This window comes from Petromyzon marinus, chromosome 57 (genome assembly GCF_048934315.1).
Source record: "Petromyzon marinus isolate PM22_M1 ecotype Great Lakes invasive population chromosome 57, UKy_Petmar_22M1.pri1.0, whole genome shotgun sequence".
Taxonomy (NCBI): Eukaryota; Metazoa; Chordata; class Hyperoartia; order Petromyzontiformes; family Petromyzontidae; genus Petromyzon; species Petromyzon marinus.
This window is the reverse complement of record NC_133723.1, coordinates 3,142,989-3,164,527: the sequence shown is the minus strand read 5'-3', so window position 1 is coordinate 3,164,527 and position 21,539 is coordinate 3,142,989. Positions and strand designations below refer to the sequence as shown.

General features: G+C 53.0%; 1 protein-coding gene across 2 annotated transcripts; it reads left to right on the top strand.

Annotated features, from left to right (window-relative positions):
* The first annotated feature begins 563 nt into the window (after positions 1-563).
* Positions 564-9,728, top strand: LOC116955026 (transcription initiation factor IIA subunit 2). Of its 2 annotated transcripts, none has more exons than XM_076052663.1 (4): positions 564-855; positions 5,477-5,581; positions 7,152-7,278; positions 8,252-9,728. In XM_076052663.1, the coding sequence occupies exons 1-4, from the start codon at positions 784-786 to the stop codon at positions 8,275-8,277; spliced, it is 330 nt and encodes a 109-aa protein (XP_075908778.1). In that variant the 5' UTR covers positions 564-783; the 3' UTR covers positions 8,278-9,728. The 2 variants fall into 2 exon arrangements, with proteins under 2 accessions (XP_075908778.1, XP_075908779.1); XM_076052664.1 differs by having other exon boundaries at positions 565-855; positions 7,152-7,272.
* The last annotated feature ends 11,811 nt before the right edge of the window (positions 9,729-21,539 follow it).

Genomic DNA, 21,539 nt, shown 5'->3' with positions numbered 1-21,539 from the left:
AAATAAAATAACTTTACCGAAAGAACCAAAGAAGATGAATCATTGCAGTCACGAAAGCTTTAAATCGAAATCTATAATAGAGGTTGTTTTTTGGGGTTATATCGCGTAAATATATAAATGTGGTGTCGTTAAACCCGCCACCACCCGACACAGCCAACTAGTAAGGTTTGCGCACGTAAACACAACATGGCAATTCGTTACTGGTACAGCACAACGGGTGTGTTGGAGAGTAAACGCAGAGAGTAACATTGCAAATGTTGTAGTGGGATTACTCTCCAATACACCAGTCACGGATTGGCACGTTTTGTTCACGCGACAACACTTACTAATTGGCTGCGTCGGGTGGTGGCGGATTTAACGACACATTTATATTTACGCGATCTAACCCAAAAAAAAACCCTCTATTATGCATAATATTGTTCGCGAAAGCGCTGAGTAGGGGGGTTTAAAACTGCAATACATCTGAATGTGATAGCGTTACAAGTTTTTTTTTTAAATCGCGTTTTTTTTGTTGGCTTCACCCGGTGTCCCTCGCCGGGCGCCGTAGAGCCGTCCGCCTATATAAGGAAGAGGCGAAGGTGACGGCGATTCCCAGCCGCGCTCAGCTCACTCCACGGCTGTCGCCTCACGCCACCGCTGTCGCTTCACGCCACCGCTCTCAACTCACCGCTGTCGTCTCACGCCACCGCTGTCCTCACCACTCGCCCTCGCCGCTCGCCCTCACCGCTACCCCCACCTCCACCCGTGAGGGCTCCGTCTCCTCACCCGCACCACACCTCCACCATGGCCTACCAGCTGTACAGGAACACGACGCTGGGCAACAGCCTCCAGGAGAGCCTGGACGAGCTCATCCAGGTGAAGGCGACCTACGCCGCGCGAGAGAGGCGACCCCGGGCGGGCTCGAGTGGCGGGCGCTGAGGCGGCGGCAGCGGGCGCTAGGCGAGCTCGAGGCTCCGCGCGGGAGACGTAGGCCCGAGCGGCAGAGTGGAGTTCTCCTAACACTCTGGACGTGTGGCCGCTGTTGTTGTTGTCTGTGTTGTTGTTGTTTGTGTTGTTGTTTGTGTTGTTTGATTATCGGCGGTTTAAACGGTGGCGTGGTCGTGAGTTGTGGTGGTGGTGGTGGGAGCCCCGGGGCGGGCCGAGTTCGGTTCCCGCTCGCGGCCGCCGACGCCCGGGTGAGGGGGACGATCCGAGGTGGGTTCTGAGCCTCGCCCCTAGGTCGACTCGGCCTCAAGCGAGTTACCCGGTTGCGCGGTGTGTGTAGCGGACATCGCCGCTGGGGAGACAAAGGCGGCCGGGCGTGGGTGCTGGCCAGCCCCGCCCGCCCGCTCGTGTGCCGTGCCGGACTTTGTAGGTGCTGCTAACTCGCTAGGCTGTGGGGAGTGTGGGATTCCCTTGTCCCACGGTGTTCACTAACACACGGTCTTAAGTATTTAATTTGAGATGCGCAAGTCCTGGCCGTGGTTGGAGTTTAGAGACCACACGAGGCTTGGTGTGGTGATCTTACGAAGTGGTTTTTGTTTTGTATCATGCTCAAGGAAACAACACATCTGCCACAACCCATGCGCGTTAGCCCATATTCTTGTACAGGGGAAAATCGAGATTTCAGATCCACATGGACAGGGGAAAATCGAGATTTCAGGTCCACATGGCGAAGCGTTTGTTTGTGTCTGTGTTTCTCCCTTGTGATGGTGACTTTGTGTAGGACGAACGTGGACACAAGGTGCACGGGGAGACCAATAAGGTCCGAGTTGGGCTGTCATAAGATAGGGCACTGATAAGTGGTTGACGGGTATGTAGTAGTTGATAGTAGTGTATAGTGGCATACCTGTAAAGCCATATGGTTTACCCCGTATTCTTGTACAGAGAAATTGAGTTAAAACAAATGTCCATGTGATAATTGTTTTTTTACCCTTTTATCTGGCAACAAAACTGACACCTTTTTTTACAAGGAGTCACGTTTACATTGACCACAATACCTGCGGTCGGAACGCAAACAAAAAACAACAACTCTGATAATGTATGTGGCACTGTCCTTGAAATTGATTGGTCCACACCCGAGACGGCTTTCTTCAGAGCCTCGTCTCACATGGTGTTGGACCAGAAGACGCCAAAAGGCGCACAACTCAAAGACAATGCACCATCAGAGTATGAGAGCTCGGGTTAAGCATTTACACCATTGGAAACCTCATTTGCCAGTAACAAAATATGATAATTGGTTTTTTACCCTTTTATCTGGCAACAAAACTGACACCTTTTTTTACAAGGAGTCAGTTTTGTTGCCAGATAAAAGGGTAAAAAACCAATTATCATTTTTTGTTACTGGCAAATGAGGTTTCCAATGGTGTAAATGTCCATGTGTTTGTGTTTCTCCCTTGTGATCGAACTTTGTGTAGGACGAACGTTGACATTCATAAGGGCACCACGGGGTGACCAATACGGTCTGAATGAATTGGTCTGCAATAAAGTGGGGAGGAACGAATTGGGTGGTTGACGGCTACATGAACGATGATCCGGCTGATGGAGGAGGTTGGCGGGGACGGCGCCGTTTCCACGAAGGGCTAAAAAGAGGGGGTGTGGGCTTTGAGTAGAATGGGATTGCGGCTCCATGGGGTTATAGGACTCGTGGGGGGGGGCACAACATACGGTTCCAGAGCCGCACGCGGCTCTTTAAGGATTGCCGCTTTGTGACGTTGTTGCGGTGCGGCTCTTGAAACATTGAGGAGAGGGGGAGGGTGTAGGGGGTTAGTGAGGGGGGAAAAAGTATTTGATCCCCTACCGATTTTGTACGTTTGCCCACTGACAAAGAAATGATCAGTCTATAATTTTAATGGTAGGTTTATTTGAACAGTGAGAGACAGAATAACAACAAAATCCAGAAAAACGCATGTCAAAAATGTCATAAATTGATTTGCATTTTAATGAGGGAAATAAGTATTTGACCCCCTCTCAATCAGAGATTTCTGGCTCCCAGGTGTCTTTTATACAGGTAACGAGATGAGATTATGAGCACACTCTTAAAGGGAGTGCTCCTAATTTCAGCTTGTTACCTGTATAAAAGACACCTGTCCACAGAAGCAATCAATCAGATTCCAAACTCTCCACCATGGCCAAGACCAAAGAGCTTTCCAAGGATGTCAGGGACAAGATTGTAGACCTACACAAGGCTGGAATGGGCTACAAGACCATTGCCAAGCAGTTTGGTGTGAAGGTGACAACAGTTGGTGCGATTATTCGCAAGTGGAAGAAACACAAAAGAACTGTCAATCTCCCTCGGCCTGGGGCTCCATGCAAGATCTAACGTTAGGAGTTGTACTTTGGTTGATCCGTGCGAGTGTGTGGTGAAAAGGAGCTTTCTGTTCACATCGTCTTAGTCGTGTATACATTGTCGTGAGCGTTACCTGGGCTCGATTTTCAACCGCGGCTAATATTTGGTAGCAAAAGAAGAATTTTGGTGAGGGGGTAGCCTGAAGCCTCCCTCGGCTCGGCCTTAGCAGAGTATCTTTGTAATCAAACAAATAATGTGCTTACTCTTTGGTTCTTTCGATAAAGTTGCATAGGTATAAATGAAATCACGACGTTTCGGGCGCAACACAAGCGTCCGTCATCAGGTGGGACAACCGCAGCAAGAAACAATTGCTGAAGTAATGTGCTGCTTTGGCAGTGGTGCGCAAATAGTAGCACTCGTCAAGACGGTAACCGTATCATCATCATCGCGTGGCGCTTCCGGGTGCGCGCTTCTGCGGCCGTCTGGAACGCTCTTCCTTCCGATATTATTTGACCACTGGGGACATTGCACTTTCAATTTGTCGTTTAGATTGACAAAACTCATTTCTTTAGAACTGATTTTTGCGTTTAGTGCGGGGCACCTCCACGATTAGCGCGGTTGGCTACGTGCGGTGCGGAAGAAATCCAACGTGCATCGTCAACACCGCCTCGTACATAGAATAAAAACGCAATTGACGTCTTCCTCCCCCCCCCCCCCCGCCTTTGACGTCGTTTCGCAAATGCGCCGTCGCTTTATGAACACCGCTGCCCGCTTTGTGTCGTCTCGGCTTCACGCCCGCGTCGCTGGCGGCTGCGGCGTCTTCGGCGTCCTTTCTCGCTACCCGTCGCCACCTCGTCGCCCTTCCCCGCAAACCGCCCACCGCTGCTCCCCTGCTAATATCGCTACGACGAACGTCGTTTCCATATCCGTCGCCACGCCTGTTCGGGAACGCATCCCCAACGTAAGCCCCCCCCCCCCCCCCCCCCCCCCCCGGTGTATGTTGCTGTATGATCGCTGACGTTGAGGCGGTGTCGTCGTCGTTGTTGGAGAGTGCGAGTTGTTGTTGTTGTTTTTTAGAACCGAGTGTCCGGCTCTGGGGACCAGCGGGAGGCAAGGCCGCGGAATACTTGCGGCCAATGTCATTTAATAGTGTCCTTGGCTTGGAATGAACATTGTGACGCAAAGGTCATATCAACTAACGAACAGTGCCCGTGTCATTCTCATTACAATACTTTGTAGTAATAATAATTGGCTGTCCCTACTGTAAGCCAATCAGTTTCAAAGACAATGCGTTTATTACACGATGTAACACACTTTTTGTTCCTGGGCGGTAAGTGTTATTTCGTAATTTCTTATGCCTAAAAAGTATAGAAAATGGGCTATTATTCCCCACAAACTTTGCTTTTGTGACCAGGACAGTGATATTTTGAAATTGACCTATTTTCAATGGGAAAACGGGCGAATTTGTGTCTTTTCGTTCACATATGAATGAAAATTTACATGTATTTATGCTAAAGTAACAAAAAAATGACTACAAAAGATTTAGAAGTGAGTAGTTTTTCGAGATTTACGATTATGCTCCAAATAACGGTCATGAATCTGCCCACAAATGTAGTCTCCCATCATGTTCTCGTTCTACTGTCCTTGGTAGCGGCGTTCAAAGTCCAGTATGTCCTGGTGGAAGCGCTCGCCTTGCTCCTCCGAGTACGCTCCCATGTTCTCCTTGAATTTATCAAGATGAGCATCAAGGATATGGACTTTGAGGGATATCGTATAGCCCATTGTGCCGTAGTTAACCAAACACAGCGCTCTGATGATTATCAGAGCGTTTGTTTGCATGTTCACCACAAAGTACGCGTGGTTAATGCCGGACTTTATTCCTTGAAAAAGGTTTCTAATTTGGTGTTTGAACATCCTAACGACTCCTCTTTTATTGCCGGAAAGGGTACAAACCTCTTCCTGTTTTTTTTCCCCTACTTTGATACTGGCAAAAAGGTCCCTTGACAAAAAAAAAAGTGATCGCAACAACGAAATAGTCCCAGGTCTGAAGCCTCCCCCCCCCCCCCCAGAAATGCGTGCGTGCGGGCTGGTAAAGATGACACTCCCTCCCCCTCCTTTTGTACGCGCGCCGCCGATTGCCGCCGTTGTGCGCGATGTGGCTCACGAGGGTTTTGTGGTGGGTGGTGGTGGTTGTGTGTGGGCCTCCAGTCCCAGCAGATGAGTCCTCAGCTGGCGCTGCAGGTGCTACTGCAGTTCGACAAGGCGATCAACGCGGCGCTGGCGCAGCGCGTGCGCAACCGCATCAGCTTCCGCGTAAGCCACTCGCACTCGACAACAACCGCCATTCGCCACTAAGTGGTGGCGATGTCGCCACGACGCTTGTGCCAGGTTATCTGCACGTCAAAGCCACGTGAAGTGTCGAACGCCCGCTGGCAGGAGGTCACGGGACAGACGCAGGTGGTGCCATGGGTCGACTGACTGAGATGACTGGCCGATTCGCTCGCACACAAACACACAAACACACTAGCACAAACAAAAACGTAAGATTCCCCTATATAGCCTCAATAGACTTTTGGGGCAAGTGCTGTTATCGAGCGGCTATGAAGGCCAGAACGGTACACGAGGGGGTGGGTGGCCAGCACCAAGCCCGACCGCCTTTGTCTCCCAAGTGGTGATGTTTACACACTACAACAGGTACTCATTTGAGGCCGAGTCGGCCTAGGGGAGGCCCATGACTGGTTCAAATAATCGTCACTGGTGTTGGCCGTGAGCAGGAATCGAACTCGGGCCTCTGGGTTCGTAGCGCTACACGCTAACCACGACACTACCGCTCCACGCACACACACGCTCAACCGCCCTTCCCCGGTATGTGGTGGCGGTGATGTCAATGCGGAACTCGTGCCAGGCTAGGTGCACTTTTGCGGCCGTGGTGTGACGTTTGGAAGGCTCGCTGGCAGGAGGTCACCGGGACAGACTCGGTGTTATGGATTGACTGACAGAGATGATGACTGACGGAGGCCACGCACGCATGCACGTAGACACACTCGCAAATGTACAGAGACGCACAACAGCTTGTGCCAGGCTAGAAGCGTGTAAGGCTCGCTGCTGGCAGGAAGTCATGGGGACCAGACCCGGGTGTTGAGTGAGATGACTGGCAGATGCGTACCAAGTGTGCCACCCATTGCACTGCGTTTCTCGCCGCCCAGCGCGCTCCGCTCGTTGTCGTGAGCATCGCTCCTCCGCTTTCCGTTGTTGCTGCAGTCTGATCAGCTCTGCATCTTGCATTCGCATCAGCCCATGTGTTCTCTCGCCCATGCTCTGCCGTTTAGCCCACTCGACTCGTACACTCTACCTGAATGTATTCCTACGCACGTAATTCAGTACTTGTATGTTAATACTTCTTTCGCAACATACGTAGCCAACCGTGCTAATCGGAGGATGTGAAGCATTGATTTTAATTGGTCTTTACTTGCCTAATTATTTATTTGTTCCCTTGTTACCCCCCCCCCCCGCGTCTCTGGTGCTGTACGTCTCCTTGTAATTCCCGTGCATCCCTGTCCCCACAATGTCCCCACAATGTCCCCACAATGTCCCCACAATGTCCCCACAATGTCCCCACAATGTCCCCACAATGTCCCCACAATGTCCCCACAATGTCCCCACAATGTCCCCACAATGTCCCCACAATGTCCCCACAATGTCCCCACAATGTCCCCACAATGTCCCCACAATGTCCCCACAATGTCCCCACAATGTCCCCACAATGTCCCCACAATGTCCCCACGCCAATCTCTCCCTGCGTCCCCCATCCTCTGCCCGTGTCCCCGGCACCGTGTGTGTGTGTCCCCCCCCCCCCGCCGCCCCCTCCCTCCCCCGCGTGCAGGGCTCTCTGAACACGTACCGGTTCTGTGACAACGTGTGGACCTTCGTGCTCAACGACGTGGAGTTCCGCGAGGTCACCGACCTCGTCAAGGTCGACAAAGTGAAGATCGTGGCCTGCGATGGCAAGAGTGAGCGCCCAGACACCATGGGCTCACACTCACCTCACGCTCACCTCACACTCACCTCGCGCTCACCTCACCTCGCCCTCACCTCACCTCGCGCTCACCTCACCTCACACTCACCTCACCCTCACCTCACGCTCACCTCACCTCACCTCGCGCTCACCTCACCTCACACTCACCTCACCTCGCCCTCACCTCACCTCGCGCTCACCTCACCTCACACTCACCTCACCTCGCCCTCACCTCACCTCGCGCTCACCTCACCTCGCGCTCACCTCACCTCACGCTCACCTCACCTCGCGCTCACCTCACCGCGCGCTCACCTCACCACGCGCTCACCTCACCACGCGCTCACCTCACACTCGCTTCACCATGCACTCGCCACAAAAAAGACAAAAGATCCCCGTATAGCCTTAACAGACTGTCCGGGCAAGTGCTGCTAGCGAGTAGCACCTGTGAAGGCCGGCACGGCGCACAAGAGGGTGTGCGGCCGGCACCACGCCCGACCGCCTCGTCTCCCCAGTGGCGATGTTTACACCACACCAGGTACTCATTTGAGGCCGAGTGGACCTAGGGGAGACCCGGGACCCGTTCAGATATAATCGTCACCGGTGTTGGCCGTGATTGGGAATCGAACTCGGTTCGCCGGGTTCGTAGCGCAGAAACCCACGCACACTCGTGGAGCTGCGATTAAACCGGGGGGGGGTGGTCCCGCTTTAATCGCAGCTCTGCTCGTGTGCGTGGGTGTTTCTACGCGAGCCTACCGAGTGTGTCGGCGAAGCGTCCGAGACCATCGGTCGATTCGTTGCGCTTGAGAACCCATTTTAATCGCAGCCGGCGCCGACTTGGCAGCGATCGGCCCTTGAGCCACCGGGCTGCCTCTCTCCCTCTGTCCCTCTCCCTCAGTGGGCCGCTCCCCGCTAGTGCTCGCCGTGACATGCGGTCCCCCCTCCCCTGTGGCTCCTCTCGTTGGTCACAGCCTCGGGCTCGACGTCTGCGGAGTGAGGAGGAGGACGAGGAGCGGTGGCGGAGTGTGGAGCATCATCGGAGCGGCGGCTCGCTCACCGTCCACCAGCCCCCGATATACAGTGTCCAGTCGCCCACTCACCCACTCCCTCGCCCTCCGCCAGCCCCAGTACACGCAGTGCACTCACCCACTCCCTCACCATCCATCCCACCACTCCCTCACCATCCACCAGCCCCAGTACACAGCATCCACTCACCCACTCCCTCACCCTCCACCAGCCCCCGATACACACCGTTTACTAACCCACTCCCTCTCCATCCATCCCACCACTCCCTCGCCATCCACCAGCCCCAGTACACAGCATCCACTCACCCACTCCCCCGCCCTCCACCAGCCCCAGTACACAGCATCCACTCATCCACTCCTTCGCCCTCCACCAGCCCAGCATATATCGACGCGATCTGCTGGCCCCACTCCGTGCACACGATGCTCAGCGCCGTCCACTCGCCCGTTGCCGTGCCCGTCGCGTTTCGCCTCTCCCACTTCCACCCTGCGTGGCCCTCCAGCACCACGGCCGAGTCGCCCGCTCTGCACTCAAGGTTGAAGATGCAGGGTTGTCGTCGTTGTCGTGGTGGTGATGATGATGGTGGTGGTGGTTGCAGCAAGCCGCCCTCTGGTGGTGTGAAACCCGGACTATAAATATAGCCCCGTCAAAGAGAATGACTCTTGACACTTGATTCAGACTGATATTTGAAGGCGTTGTAGATCCTGAGTCCGAGGAATAGATTTAAATTTGCAAAATCATTCCAGCACGTCCACTCATACTCTCTGTTTCTTTCGGTAAAGTCACTTAGGTAAAAATTAAAATAAAGTTAATCAAAAAAAATTACTTTAGTAATGATGATGATTGCTTGTGTTGCAATCGAAACGTCGTGATTTGATTAACTTTATTTTTACCTACGTGACTTTACCGAAAGAACCAAAGAGCATGGATCATTGTAGTCACGAAAACTTCAAATCTAGAATCACGTCCACTCATTGACTCCGCCTCCTCGTTCTCGTCGCTATGCTGCTCCGGTCACTCCCCCCACAACTCTCGCTCGCCATCCTCCCAGCTGCCATCGCTCGCCCGTCACCCTCTCGGCCTCAATTACTCTCCCATAATCCTCCCAGCTGCCATCGCTCGCCCGTCATCCTTCCAGCTCCCCATCATCCTCCCAGCTCCCATCAAGGATCTGAGTGAATCTGCTTTAAAATCCCAACCCCGCCCACAGCTTTGCTGTTCCAGGCTTAAGTTGCACCACCCACACTGTTGTAACCCCTTGCATAAAAATAGTTAACATTTTAAATTGAATTTTTTTTCTTCCCTCTGGCGTCTCTCTTTATGTTCGGTGTAATTTATTTGTCGCAGTTTTGACGAGAGCCCCACACGTTACCAACGGCGCAACGTTCGATTTTTTTTTTAAATAAAGGATTTTCTTTGGTTTTCTATTGTTGCTGGTGGTCAGTGATTTTTATTTTTACTTACAGCCGGCACAGTCCGAGACAAACGACGTTCCGGGAATTAAATTTGGCCACGCCACATCCCCATCTTCACCTCCCCCCCCACCTCTTCTGACACTGGTGGTGGCTGGCCTGCATACGATCAATCCTGGGTTTAACCAGGCTGGATTGCGAGGAGCTCCCAAATCCTTGAAAGGTCTGGGTAAAGTCCCACCGGTGAGCTCCTCTGGCAGGCAAGGCTGCGTTGGCTGAGTCGTGTAGCCCCGCATGCCCAGCCACCACGTGCCTTAAACAGCTTTGGTTCGGCCGGATAGAGGGGGCTAAATGGGCGTGGCACGGGCTAGAGAAGAGATGGAGTGATGTGGTACAGGAGGATGTGGAGCTGAGTGGACTTGCCGATGGCTGGTACCAGCAGTGTTAAGATCGGCCTCTGGAGGAGGCTTGTAAAGGATGCTGCTGCTACTGGGCATTCGGAGGCAGTTGCTCTCCAGCAACAACAGAGGGCAGAGGACCGACAACGAGTGGAGCGCCGGTCGGATAAAACACACCAAGTCGGTACAGTAGGGGGCACAGGTGGTGCATCGGCCACTCATCTCGGTCGGTCGTCCCATGGCACCTGGATCTGTCCCATAACCTGCCCGCGGGCGTACGGCACTTCACGTTGCCTTAAAGTGTGCACAGCCGTGCGGATGTCAGCGCCACTTCGTGGCGCCCGGCGGTTGCCGTGTTCGGTGAACGAGCATGCGAAACCAGGCCATCCGAGTTCAATTCCCGCTCGTGGCCACGAACACCGATGACGATTATCTGAACTGCTCCTGGGCCTTTCCCTAGGTCGACTCGTCCTCAAATGAGTACCTGGTGCGGTGTGTCGTAAAACATCGCCACTCGAGAGACAAAGGTGGGCCGGGTTGTGGTGCCGACCACGCAACCCTTCGTGTGCAGTGCCGGCCTTCGTAGGTGCTGCTCGCTAGCAGTACTTGCCCAAACGGTCTGTTAAGGCTACAACACGGGGGATCTTTGGTGAACATATATAAGATGTTATTGCAGTGGTAGTGCCTGATAATCCCAACTTCCCAAACCAGCCGTCGGGTCGCCCACCAACGACCAAATCCAGACGTGTTTCTCAGTCGCACTGGGCCGATGATCAACACCGCAGTACACAATCGCGGTGAAGTTCTACACCGGTTTCCAGATCTCGGTTACAACTCGAAGAAGTTCCCGAGATGGGAATTGCCGTGTTGGGGTAACCTGCACCGACGGCCACCTGGATGGGAAACGGAGCGCAAGCCATTCCGACCTCGGCGCAGCGGATTTTCATTGCTGGCCATCGACCAAATTCGGTCACCGCATTGGGCGCTTTCTCAGATGCGCTTCTGCGGCCGTCTGGAACGCTCTTCCAATATTAGGAAGCCACTGGAGCTATGCGCTTTGAAATCATCTCGATTGACAAACTCCTTTCTTTAAAACTGCTTGTGTTTAGTTTGCTGTCCTCCCCCCGCACCTCCGATTCGCCACGGTTTGCTTGCGTACGGCGCGAAAGAAGTTGTGCGTAACGCACACCGCAGCTGACAATCTGGGTGCCACAGCCGATGTCGTTTGCTGCGACTTGTCAGATTGTCTTGCTGGCAACTCGACGCGCGTTGAAGCAACTCTGCAGCAAAGCGGTGGCAGCAACGGCGCCTCGAATCAACAAAGTTCCTGGGTTCGGTTCTTGTCTCGGGTGCATTTTCTTCCTGAGAGTTTGCATTCTCTCTCCACCCCCCCCCCCTTCTGCTGTGAGGGACGCGGGCCCCCGGCGCCCCCCTCCGGGGGAGGGTTGATCTCGGGAGGGCTGCAGGTTGCGGACTCCTCGCTCGTGTGAGAGCCGCCGCTATCCAACTCCTCGCTCGTGGGGAGAGGGCTGCCGCTCCCCGGCTGCGACTTGACAGATTGTCTTGCTGGCACCCCTCGTACGCGCTGAACCGGGGGTCAGGGGTCAGAGGACAACGACGTCCTTCGCACACGCGTCGCCAACAGAGGGCGGGCAATGGAGATCGTTTAAAGGGCTGCGGGGCGGGGATTCGGAGTCGGTCTTAGGGCGACACACCAATCGCACGCGCGGGACGGGGGGTCGGGGGTCAGAGGGCAGGGACGTCACTCGTACACGCGTAGCCGATTGGGCGGTTGTCTCGGAGATTATTTAAAGGGCAGTATGAATAATCCCACGTGTACCCGGGCGAGTTCGCCGTCCGCTCACCGCGGGCACACGCTAAACAAAAGGCCGTGTGGATAACCTCGCGTGTACGCGGCCTGTCTACCTGACGCACACGTTGAACACACGGGCGCACGAGTAACCTCACGTGCCCCTGTACGAGTCTGCCACCGCTCGCCACACGCACACGCTAACCACGAGTTACACGCAGGGGCGAGCGCAAACACGCGGGCGAATACACACTCGCGCGTAAACACGTGGTACAACGACGGAGGAATCCTGGTCGGGCGCGCACACAATGGCCGCGTCGACAGATTTACCCGCGCGCAAATCCCCGTACCACACGACACCGTTCCACACTCGTAGAAACCACACGACAAGGTTTTATTGATCACTGACGATTTATTCCCGGCGTGTCTGCGAGCCACCGTTACCCGAGTCAGTCCGAGTCAGCAGGGCAGGTCTAACCTATCTCCCGATGGTCTAAACCCGATCCACCTCGTCCCCTTGGAATTAGACTCCCTAGGCTTGTACGCTTAAATCCCCACTCTCTCTCTTTCGTGCTCACTTTTCGCCTCGATGTGCGCGGGCCGTCGCGGGGGGACGAGGCTGCCCGAGGTTCTCGCGGGGAGTGGGGCCTGGCTTCGCTGAGACTCGTCACACGGACGACCCAGTGGCCGGCAAGCTGACTGCTCCGATGGCTGACTGGAGGAGAACGCGAACCCCCCCCATTCTTCTCTCCCATTTTATCCTTCCCTGCATCAGAGGTCTGCCTGGCTGACCCGCGATACCCCACCGCCATCGGTGCGCCCGCCTCGGTGCCTTCAACGACGTCCGCTTCCCTCTCTACCCCTCAACGGGGGCCGCCGCTGGGCCGTTGCCATTGGCCACGGCGTGCAAGCGTACTTTTCCGGCCAATCAGGCGCTTCCCCTGGTGCTCGTGTGGACCTTCAGGACCCTAAACCTGCCAGCCAATCCGGCGCCTTACCGGCTGATCCTGTCTCCTGTGTGCTCTTAGCCCATCGTTTGTGGCCCCGTCCCCCTCCTTCTACCTGCCGTGCTGTGTGCGTCCTAACCGCGGCGACTGAGTGGCCTCGCCATGACCATGCAATTGCACGTCAATTCACGGCTCCGCGGTGTAATGCAACCCGGGGGAAGTCGGACAATTCCCTGGCCCCAGGAAACCGTGGGGGATGTCCCTACGAAGAGGGCCCCTGGGTGAAGACCTGGAGGCCAGGTGACCTCCCCACGAGGTTCTACGTGGGGGTGTGTGTGTGTGTTGTGTGGTGCCGCCGCAGCGGAGCCGCTCCAGCGGAGCCGTGCCCACCGCCGCGACGCCATCACCGATGCCTCGGATTTCCCGCCACTCTCCCGGGGCCGGTGCCTTCTCAGACGTCCGCGTTTTGCCCACTGCACAGTCGTGAGGCCGCCGCAGCAGAGCCGCTCTGCCGAGGCCGTGCCCACCGCCGCGAAGCCACCACCTGGGGATGCCGACGCCGACGCGGTGCACCCTCGCCGCTCCCCCCCCCCCCGCACGAATGCACACACGCCCCATGTAGAGCCGGGAGGGGAGGTCACCCGGCCGATAGGTTTTTTTTCCAGAAGTCCCTAATGGGATCGAACTTCATGGTTTCCTGCGGCAGGGAAATTGGGCGATCTTCCCCCTGCAGCTGACATGCACTGCGGCACCGCGACCTAATATGAAAGTTGCATGGTCACGGCAAGGGCCATCGAGCCACCGCGAGTGGAATCACACACGCACAAGCACGGGTCAGTGGACTGGTAGCGGGAGAACAGAGAGCGGACGTCGGAGAGATCACTGCGGCGACATCACCCGAGCTGGGATCCGAGTATCGAAAGGGCGGGAAAATCCGAACCCCTGATTGGACGGGAGGCCAAGGGAGCGAAATAGCGAAATTCCTTTGTTGTAGGTAGGATAAAGGGAGAGGGATTCAGGTAGCAAGTTCAGCTCTTCTTCAAAATCATTGCGGTTCCGGGAGCAGCAGAGTCAGCCGTCCGAGACGTCCGTGGGACGTACTCCAGCACCGTCAGGCTCACCCCTCTACAGAGACAACTCTCCGCCTCATTCCCTTACAGCATTCAGCGCAGCAGGGTGGAAGTAAGTGCGAGGGAGAGAGGCGTAAGTCTAAGTGTTTTTTTTAATCCAGGGTAGAGAGCGGGGCGATCGGTAGGAGAAATTGAATCGAAGACTTCCGAGGGATAGACTAGCGTCCACTGACCCACACCATCACACATAGATTAAACTGGGTACTCGCGGCAAATAAAATCGCTAGCAGGGGGATAAAACTGCGTCGCGCGGTCTTTGAGGGTGTGGAGCGTGCTTGGTGTCCGCGCATCTGTACGATCACTTACAACAGTGCTTAGCGCTCGCGCGCCGGTGTGACTGTGTTACGATCGCTCGCCTGCACGAGTGTCTATAGCGAGGTAGCGAGCGACGCGCCAGGCGTGCGCGTATTCGCGCGGCGGTTTATACGGCCCCTTCAACTCAGAACGCAGGGATCCCCTTCAACCAGCGTAGCGCGCTGCAAGCGTAGAGCGTACCGACCCACTAATAAGCTACGCAAACGCGGTCGACATCCCAGGCAGAGGTACAGGGGGGCGAGACGTTAGGGGTCGGTAGTCTGGACCTGACCGAGCAGCCGGGGGGTAAGCGATATGAATGGAACGGGGGAGTCGGTGGGCAACGGCCCCGACAATTCAGTGATGGCGGGGGACGGTAGCCCCCACGGCTCCGACGGTGCGGCTTCGCTGCTGTGGCCCCGCGCTGCACGAGTTTCCTCTGGGTTCTCAAATGTCCTGCCATAGCAAACAAACAAATGGTAGCGATCGGGTCGGTGGTAATGATAGAATTAGTGATGCGGTAAGTGGCGGTGATCGGGTTCGTGGTAGAGTTAGTATCAGTGGTAGTGATAAGGTCAGTGATAAGGATAGGGGCAGTGGTAGGGTTAATGGCAGTGATGGTATCCGTAGTAGTGGTAGGGTCAGTGATAGGGGCAGTGGTAATGATAAGGTTAGGGGCCGTACTACAATGACAATACTTTAAAGCGGTTTGAAGCATGTTTTATTTTCAAAATGGAAATATGATTTTTTTTGGGGGGGGGACGTCATATTTGAGGGGGGGGTCTGACTTTTTGTGACACCGTGTGACGAGGGGGGTGTCAAAAATCGTCCAAATCGCGTGACGTCATTTATGGACGGCCTCTTAGTGGTAGGGTTATCGACAGTGATAGGGTCGGTGGTAATGATATACAGTGAGGGAAAAAAGTATTTGATCCCCTGCTGATTTTGTACGTTTGCCCACTGACAAAGAAATGATCAATCTATAATTTTAATGTTAGGTTTATTTGAACAGTGAGAGACAGAATAACAACAACAAAATCCAGAAAAACGCATGTCAAAAATGTTATAAATTGATTTGCATTTTAATGAGGGAAATAAGTATTTGACCCCTCTGCAAAACATGACTTAGTACTTGGTGGCAAAACCCTTGTTGGCGATCACAGAGGTCAGACGTTTCTTGTAGTTGGCCACCAGGTTTGCACACATCTCAGGAGGGATTTTGTCCCACTCCTCTTTGCAGATCTTCTCCAAGTCATTAAGGTTTCGAGGCTGACGTTTGGCAACTCGAACCTTCAGCTCCCTCCACAGATTTTCTGTGGGATTAAGGTCTGGAGACTGGCTAGGCCACTCCAGGACCTTAATGTGCTTCTTCTTGAGCCACTCATTTGTTGCCTTGGCCGTGTGTTTTGGGTTATTGTCATGCTGGAATACCCATCCACGACCCATTTTCAATGCCCTGGCTGAGGGAAGGAGGTTCTCACCGAAGATTTGACGGTACATGGCCCCGTCCATCGTCCCTTTGATGCGGTGAAGTTGTCCTGTCCCCTTAGCAGAAAAACATCCCCAAAGCATAATGTTTCCACCTCCATGTTTGACGGTGGGGATAGTGTTCTTGGGGTCATAGGCAGCATTCCTCCTCCTCCAAATACGGCGAGTTGAGTTGATGCCCAAAAGAGCTCCATTTTGGTCTCATCTGACCGCAACACATTCACCCAGTTGTCCTCTGAATCATTCAGATGTTCATTGGCAAATTTCAGACGGGCATGTATATGTGCTTTCTTGAGCAGGGGGACCTTGCGGGCGCTGCAAGATTTCAGTCCTTCACGGCGTAGTGCGTTACCAATTGTTTCTTGGTGACTATGGTCCCAGCTGCCTTGAGATCATTGACAAGATCCTGCCGTGTCGTTCTGGGCTGATTCCTCACCGTTCTCATGATCATTGCAACTCCACGAGGTGAGATATTGCATGGAGCCCCAGGCCGAGGGAGATTGACAGTTATTTTGTGTTTCTTCCTTTTGCGAATAATCACACCAACTGTTGTCACCTTCTCACCAAGCTGCTTGGCAATGGTCTTGTAGCCCATTCCAGCCTTGTGTAGGTCTACAACCTTATCCCTGACATCCTTGGATAGCTCTTTGGTCTTGGCCATGGTGGAGAGTTTGCAATCTGATTGATTGCTTCTGTGGACAGGTGTCTTTTATACAGGTAACAAGCTGAGATTAGGAGAACTCCCTTTAAGAGTGTGCTCCTAATCTCAGCTCGTTACCTGTATAAAAGACACCTGGGAGCCAGAAATCTTTCTGATTGAGAAGGGGTCAAATACTTATTTCCCTCATTAAAATGCAAATCAATTTATAACATTTTTGACATGCGTTTTTCTGGATTTTTTTGTTGTTATTCTGTCTCTCACTGTTCAAATAAACCCACCATTAAAATTATAGACTGATCGTTTCTTTGTCAGTGGGCAAACGTACAAAATCGGCAGGGAATCAAATACTTTTTTCCCCTCACTGTAAGGCAAGTTATATGGTCCGTGGTGGCGATAATAGGTCAAGTTATAGGGTAGTTAACGTCTCAATCTGACGGCACCGCACACGAGTGGCGAGGGATGAAGGGAGGAGGAGGTCCTCCCGTGAAGCTCCTCCTCCGTGACCACTCTCGGAGTCTGGACGGGTCTAGAAAATATCCGTCTTGAAACTTATCTAGACCGTCAATACACGTGTTTTTTTCCTTCCTTCTTTGTAAAGGCTTTGCATCGTCTCGGTGTTTAAGAAATCATCAATGGGCGGGGTTTGTGGGGATGGGGGCACGGGGGGGGTAACCCCCCACCACAAATTGAGTACATTTATTCATTTATTTCCAGTCGCTTACAATGAAGATTTTGAAATGTATTAATTGTATGTGCCTGCGCCTCCGAATGTGAGGGACAGAACGAGCCCCTTGCCCGACTGTGAAAAAATAGAAAATTTATTTCACGAGTTTAAGTTTCACGAGTTAAAGTTTCACAAGTTTAAGTTTCACGAGTTAAAGTTTCACAAGTTTAAGTTTCACGAGTTAAAGTTTCTTGAGTTTTAGTTTCACAAGTTAAAGTTTCATGAGTTGTAGTTTCACGAGTTTGAGTTTCACAAGTTTAAGTTTCATAAGTTTAAGTTTCACGAGTTAAAGTTTCACAAGTAAAAGTTTCACAAGTTTAAGTTTCACGAGTTAAAGTTTCACAAGTTTAAGTTTCACGAGTTAAAGTTTCTTGAGTTAAAGTTTCACAAGTTTAAGTTTCACGAGTTAAAGTTTCACAAGTTTAAGTTTCACGAGTTAAAGTTTCTTGAGTTTTAGTTTCACAAGTTAAAGTTTCATGAGTTGTAGTTTCACGAGTTTGAGTTTCACAAGTTTAAGTTTCATAAGTTTAAGTTTCACGAGTTAAAGTTTCACGAGTAAAAGTTTCACAAGTTTAAGTTTCACGAGTTAAAGTTTCACACGTTTAAGTTTCACGAGTTAAAGTTTCTTGAGTTTTAGTTTCACAAGTTAAAGTTTCATCAGTTGTAGTTTCACGAGTTTGAGTTTCACAAGTTTAAGTTTCACGAGTTAAAGTTTCACGAGTAAAAGTTTCACAAGTTTAAGTTTCACGAGTTAAAGTTTCACAAGTTTAAGTTTCACGAGTTAAAGTTTCTTGAGTTTTAGTTTCACAAGTTAAAGTTTCATGAGTTTGTAGTTTTCACGAGGTTTGAGTTTCACAAGTTTAAGTTTCATAAGTTTAAGTTTCACGAGTTAAAGTTTCACGAGTAAAAGTTTCATGAGTTAAAGTTTCACGAGTTTAAGTTTCACAAATTTAATTTTGACATGTTTTAGTTTCACGAGTTTAGTTTCACGAGTTTTAGTTTCACGAGTTTAAGTTTCACGAGTTTTAAGTTTTCACAAATTTAATTTTGACATGTTTTAGTTTCACGAGTTTAAGTTTAATGAGTTTTTAGTTTCATGAGATTAAGTTTCATACGTTTTAGTTTCATAAGTATAAGTTTCCCAAGTTAAAGTTTCACGAGTTTAAGTTTCACAAGTTAAAGTTTCACGAGTTATAGTTTCACGAGTTTAAGTTTCACAAGTTAAAGTTTCACGAGTTTTAGTTTCACGAGTTTAAGTTTCACAATTTTAAGTTTGACGAGTTTAAGTTTCACGAGTTTTAGTTGAACGACTTTTAGTTTCACGAGTTTAAGTTTCACGAGGTTTAAGTTTCACGGTTTAAGTTTTTATTCTTCACTCGGGTGCCTCCATCATTGCCTTGCACAGAGACGTTGTAGGTCGTGAAAATCTCACCAATCGCCGATCGCCGGCAATGCGGTGGCCAGACTCTGCCTCTTCACGAGCCATCATGGTTACAGTAGTTTGGTTTAACCCGAGGCTTTCGCGAACAAAATATCATCCATAATACAGGTTTTTTTTGGGTTAAATCGCGTATATATGAACCCAAAAAAACCTGGATTATGAATATTTATGGTACTTTAAGTTGAAATCACCGCGGTCGCCTTTATGTCCCCCCCCAATATATTATAATTACGGCCTTGAACGACGTATTTTGACGCGATATAACACCCCCCCCCTCCCCCTAGGAGGAGGAAAGCCTCCTCCTAGCACCACGTGTTACACTGGCGGTACGAACCAGACGCCACGCCGGTCGGGAGTGGGACGGCTCACCGGGGGGGGGGGGGGGGGGGCAATTTTGTCACCTGCCCCCCAGGGCGGTGAGGGTTGTAAGAGGGCGAGCAACCCGCGACTCAGGTGCAACCCGTGTCTTAGGTGCAACCCGTGTCTTAGGTGCAACCCGTGTCTTAGGTGCAACCCGCGTCTCAGGAGCAACCCGTGTTTCAGGTGCAACCCGTGTCTCAGGTGCAACCCTGTCTCAGGTGCAACCCGCGACTCAGGTGCAACCCGTGTCTCAGGTGCAACCCGTTCTCAGGTGCAACCCGTGTCTCAGGTGCAACCCGCGACTCAGGTGCAACCCGTGTCTCAGGTGCAACCCGCGACTCAGGTGCAACCCGTGTCTCAGGTGCAACCCGTGTCTCAGGAGCAACCTTCGACTCAGGTGCAACCCGCGTCTCAGGAGCAACCCGTGTCTCAGGAGCAACCCGTGTCTCAGGAGCAACCTTCGACTCAGGTGCAACCCGCGTCTCAGGAGCAACCCGTGTCTCAGGTGCAACCCGTGTCTCAGGTGCAACCCGTGTCTCAGGTGCAACCCGTGTCTCAGGAGCAACCCGTGTCTCAGGAGCAACCCGCGTCTCAGGTGCAACCCGCGTCTCAGGTGCAACCCGTGTCTCAGGAGCAACCTTCGACTCAGGTGCAACCCGCGTCTCAGGAGCAACCCGTGTCTCAGGTGCAACCCGTGTCTCAGGTGCAACCCGTGTCTCAGGTGCAACCCGTGTCTCAGGAGCAACCCGTGTCTCAGGAGCAACCCGCGTCTCAGGTGCAACCCGTGTCTCAGGAGCAACCCGTGTCTCAGGAGCAACCCGTGTCTCAGGTGCAACCTTCGACTCAGGTGCAACCCGTGTCTCAGGAGCAACCCGCGTCTTAGGAAGAAACCCGTGTCTCAGGTGCAACCAGTGTCTCAGGAGCAACCCGTGTCTCAGGTGCAACCCGTGTCTCAGGAGCAACCCGCGTCTTAGGAGAAACCCGTGTCTCAGGTGCACCCGTGTCTCAGGTGCAACCCGTGTCTCAGGAGCAACCCGCGTCTTAGGAGAAACCCGTGTCTCAGGTGCAACCCGTGTCTCAGGTGCAACCTTCGACTCAGGTGCAACCCGTGTCTCAGGTGCAACCCGCGTCTCAGGAGCAACCTTCGTCTCAGGTGCAACCCGTGTCTCAGGTGCAACCCGTGTCTCAGGAGCAACCCGCGTCTCAGGTGCAACCCGTGTCTCAGGTGCAACCCGCATGGTGGGGGGGGGGGGGGCTATCTTTAAGGAGCTTTGCGCCCTCGACATCCTCTCCAATGACCGGGGAAATGTGACTGAGTTATTTCCCCCGATGATTACAGACTCATGGGACATCCCTGTCCTGAATGTCTCTTCTTGTTGGGTTGGGTTTGCCCCCCACCCCAGCGTCCTGGTGTCAGAGTTTGGTGTTTGGTGAAGGCTCGTTTAGGGGATCGTGTGGGGGGGGGGGGGGTCACGTGTCGTAGGTGCCCAGGTACCAGACTACCAAGACGAGGATCGTGTGGGGGGGGGGGGGTGTCACGTGTCGGAGGTGTCCAGGTACCAGACTACCAAGACGGGGATCGTGTGGGGGGGGGGGGGGGTGTGGGGTGTCACGTGTCGTAGGTGCCCAGGTACCAGACTACCAAGACTGCGTGTGTGTGGGGAGCGGTGGTGTAGCGGCTCGCGCGCTGCGCTAAGAAACCTGGCGACCCGGTATCGATTCTCACTCACGGCCAGCACCAGCGACGATTTTATCTGAACCGGTCCTGGGCGTCCCCTAGGTCGACACAGCCTCAAATGAGTAACCTGGTGCGGTGTGTAAACATCGCTAGTGGGGGAGACAAAGGCGGCCGGAGTGGCGCTGGCCACCCACCCCCTCGTGTGCCGTGCCGCTAACAGCACTTGCCCCGACAGTCTGTTACGACCTGATTTGAAGCTTTCGTGACTGCAGGGAATCCATACTCTTTGGTTCTTTCGGTAAAGTCACGTGGGTATAAAATCTTATAAATCACGACGTTTCGGGCGCAACACAAGCGTCCGTCATCAGTTGGGAAAGGGCGGTCTGCTGCCGAGGCAGACTGTTTTTAAAAGGTGTGAAATTGATGCAGCCCAAGGGTCATAAAGCCTGCCTCAGCAGCTGATCACGCTTTCCCACCTGATGACGAACGCTTGTGTTGCGCCCGAAACGTCGTGATTTACTTTATTTTATGCCCACGTGACTTTACCGACAGAACCAAAGACTACACGGGTGGGGTGGGGGGGAGGGGAGGGGCCATCTTTGTCTTAACGAGACAATCTACAAACGTGCCGCGTACTAATTAACCAATTAGCCAGGCGCGGTTGATCGATCCAATTATCACCACTCGAATCGATTGGCGAGCGCGCGCACCCACGTGGCGCGCCTCGTCTCGAGTTCCCGCCACGGCGGCACGTGACGTCGCGCGTGCGCTCCGACCAATCAGCGCGGGGCATTGAGGTGGGGGGGGGGGGAGGTGGGCTATAAAGCCACCCCAGAGACGTGGACGCGCCCATTTGGGTGTCAGCCGAGCAAGGGGGATAGGAGGAGGGGGGG

Coding starts and splice junctions, on each gene's coding strand:
- LOC116955026 (XM_076052663.1), top strand. CDS start 784: ATGGCCTACCAGCTGTACAGGAACACGACGCTGGGCAACAGCCTCCAG. Junction 5,582..7,151: donor GCAACCGCATCAGCTTCCGC/GTAAGCCACTCG, acceptor CCCCGCGTGCAG/GGCTCTCTGAACACGTACCG. Junction 7,279..8,251: donor CGTGGCCTGCGATGGCAAGA/GTGAGCGCCCAG, acceptor CGTTGGTCACAG/CCTCGGGCTCGACGTCTGCG.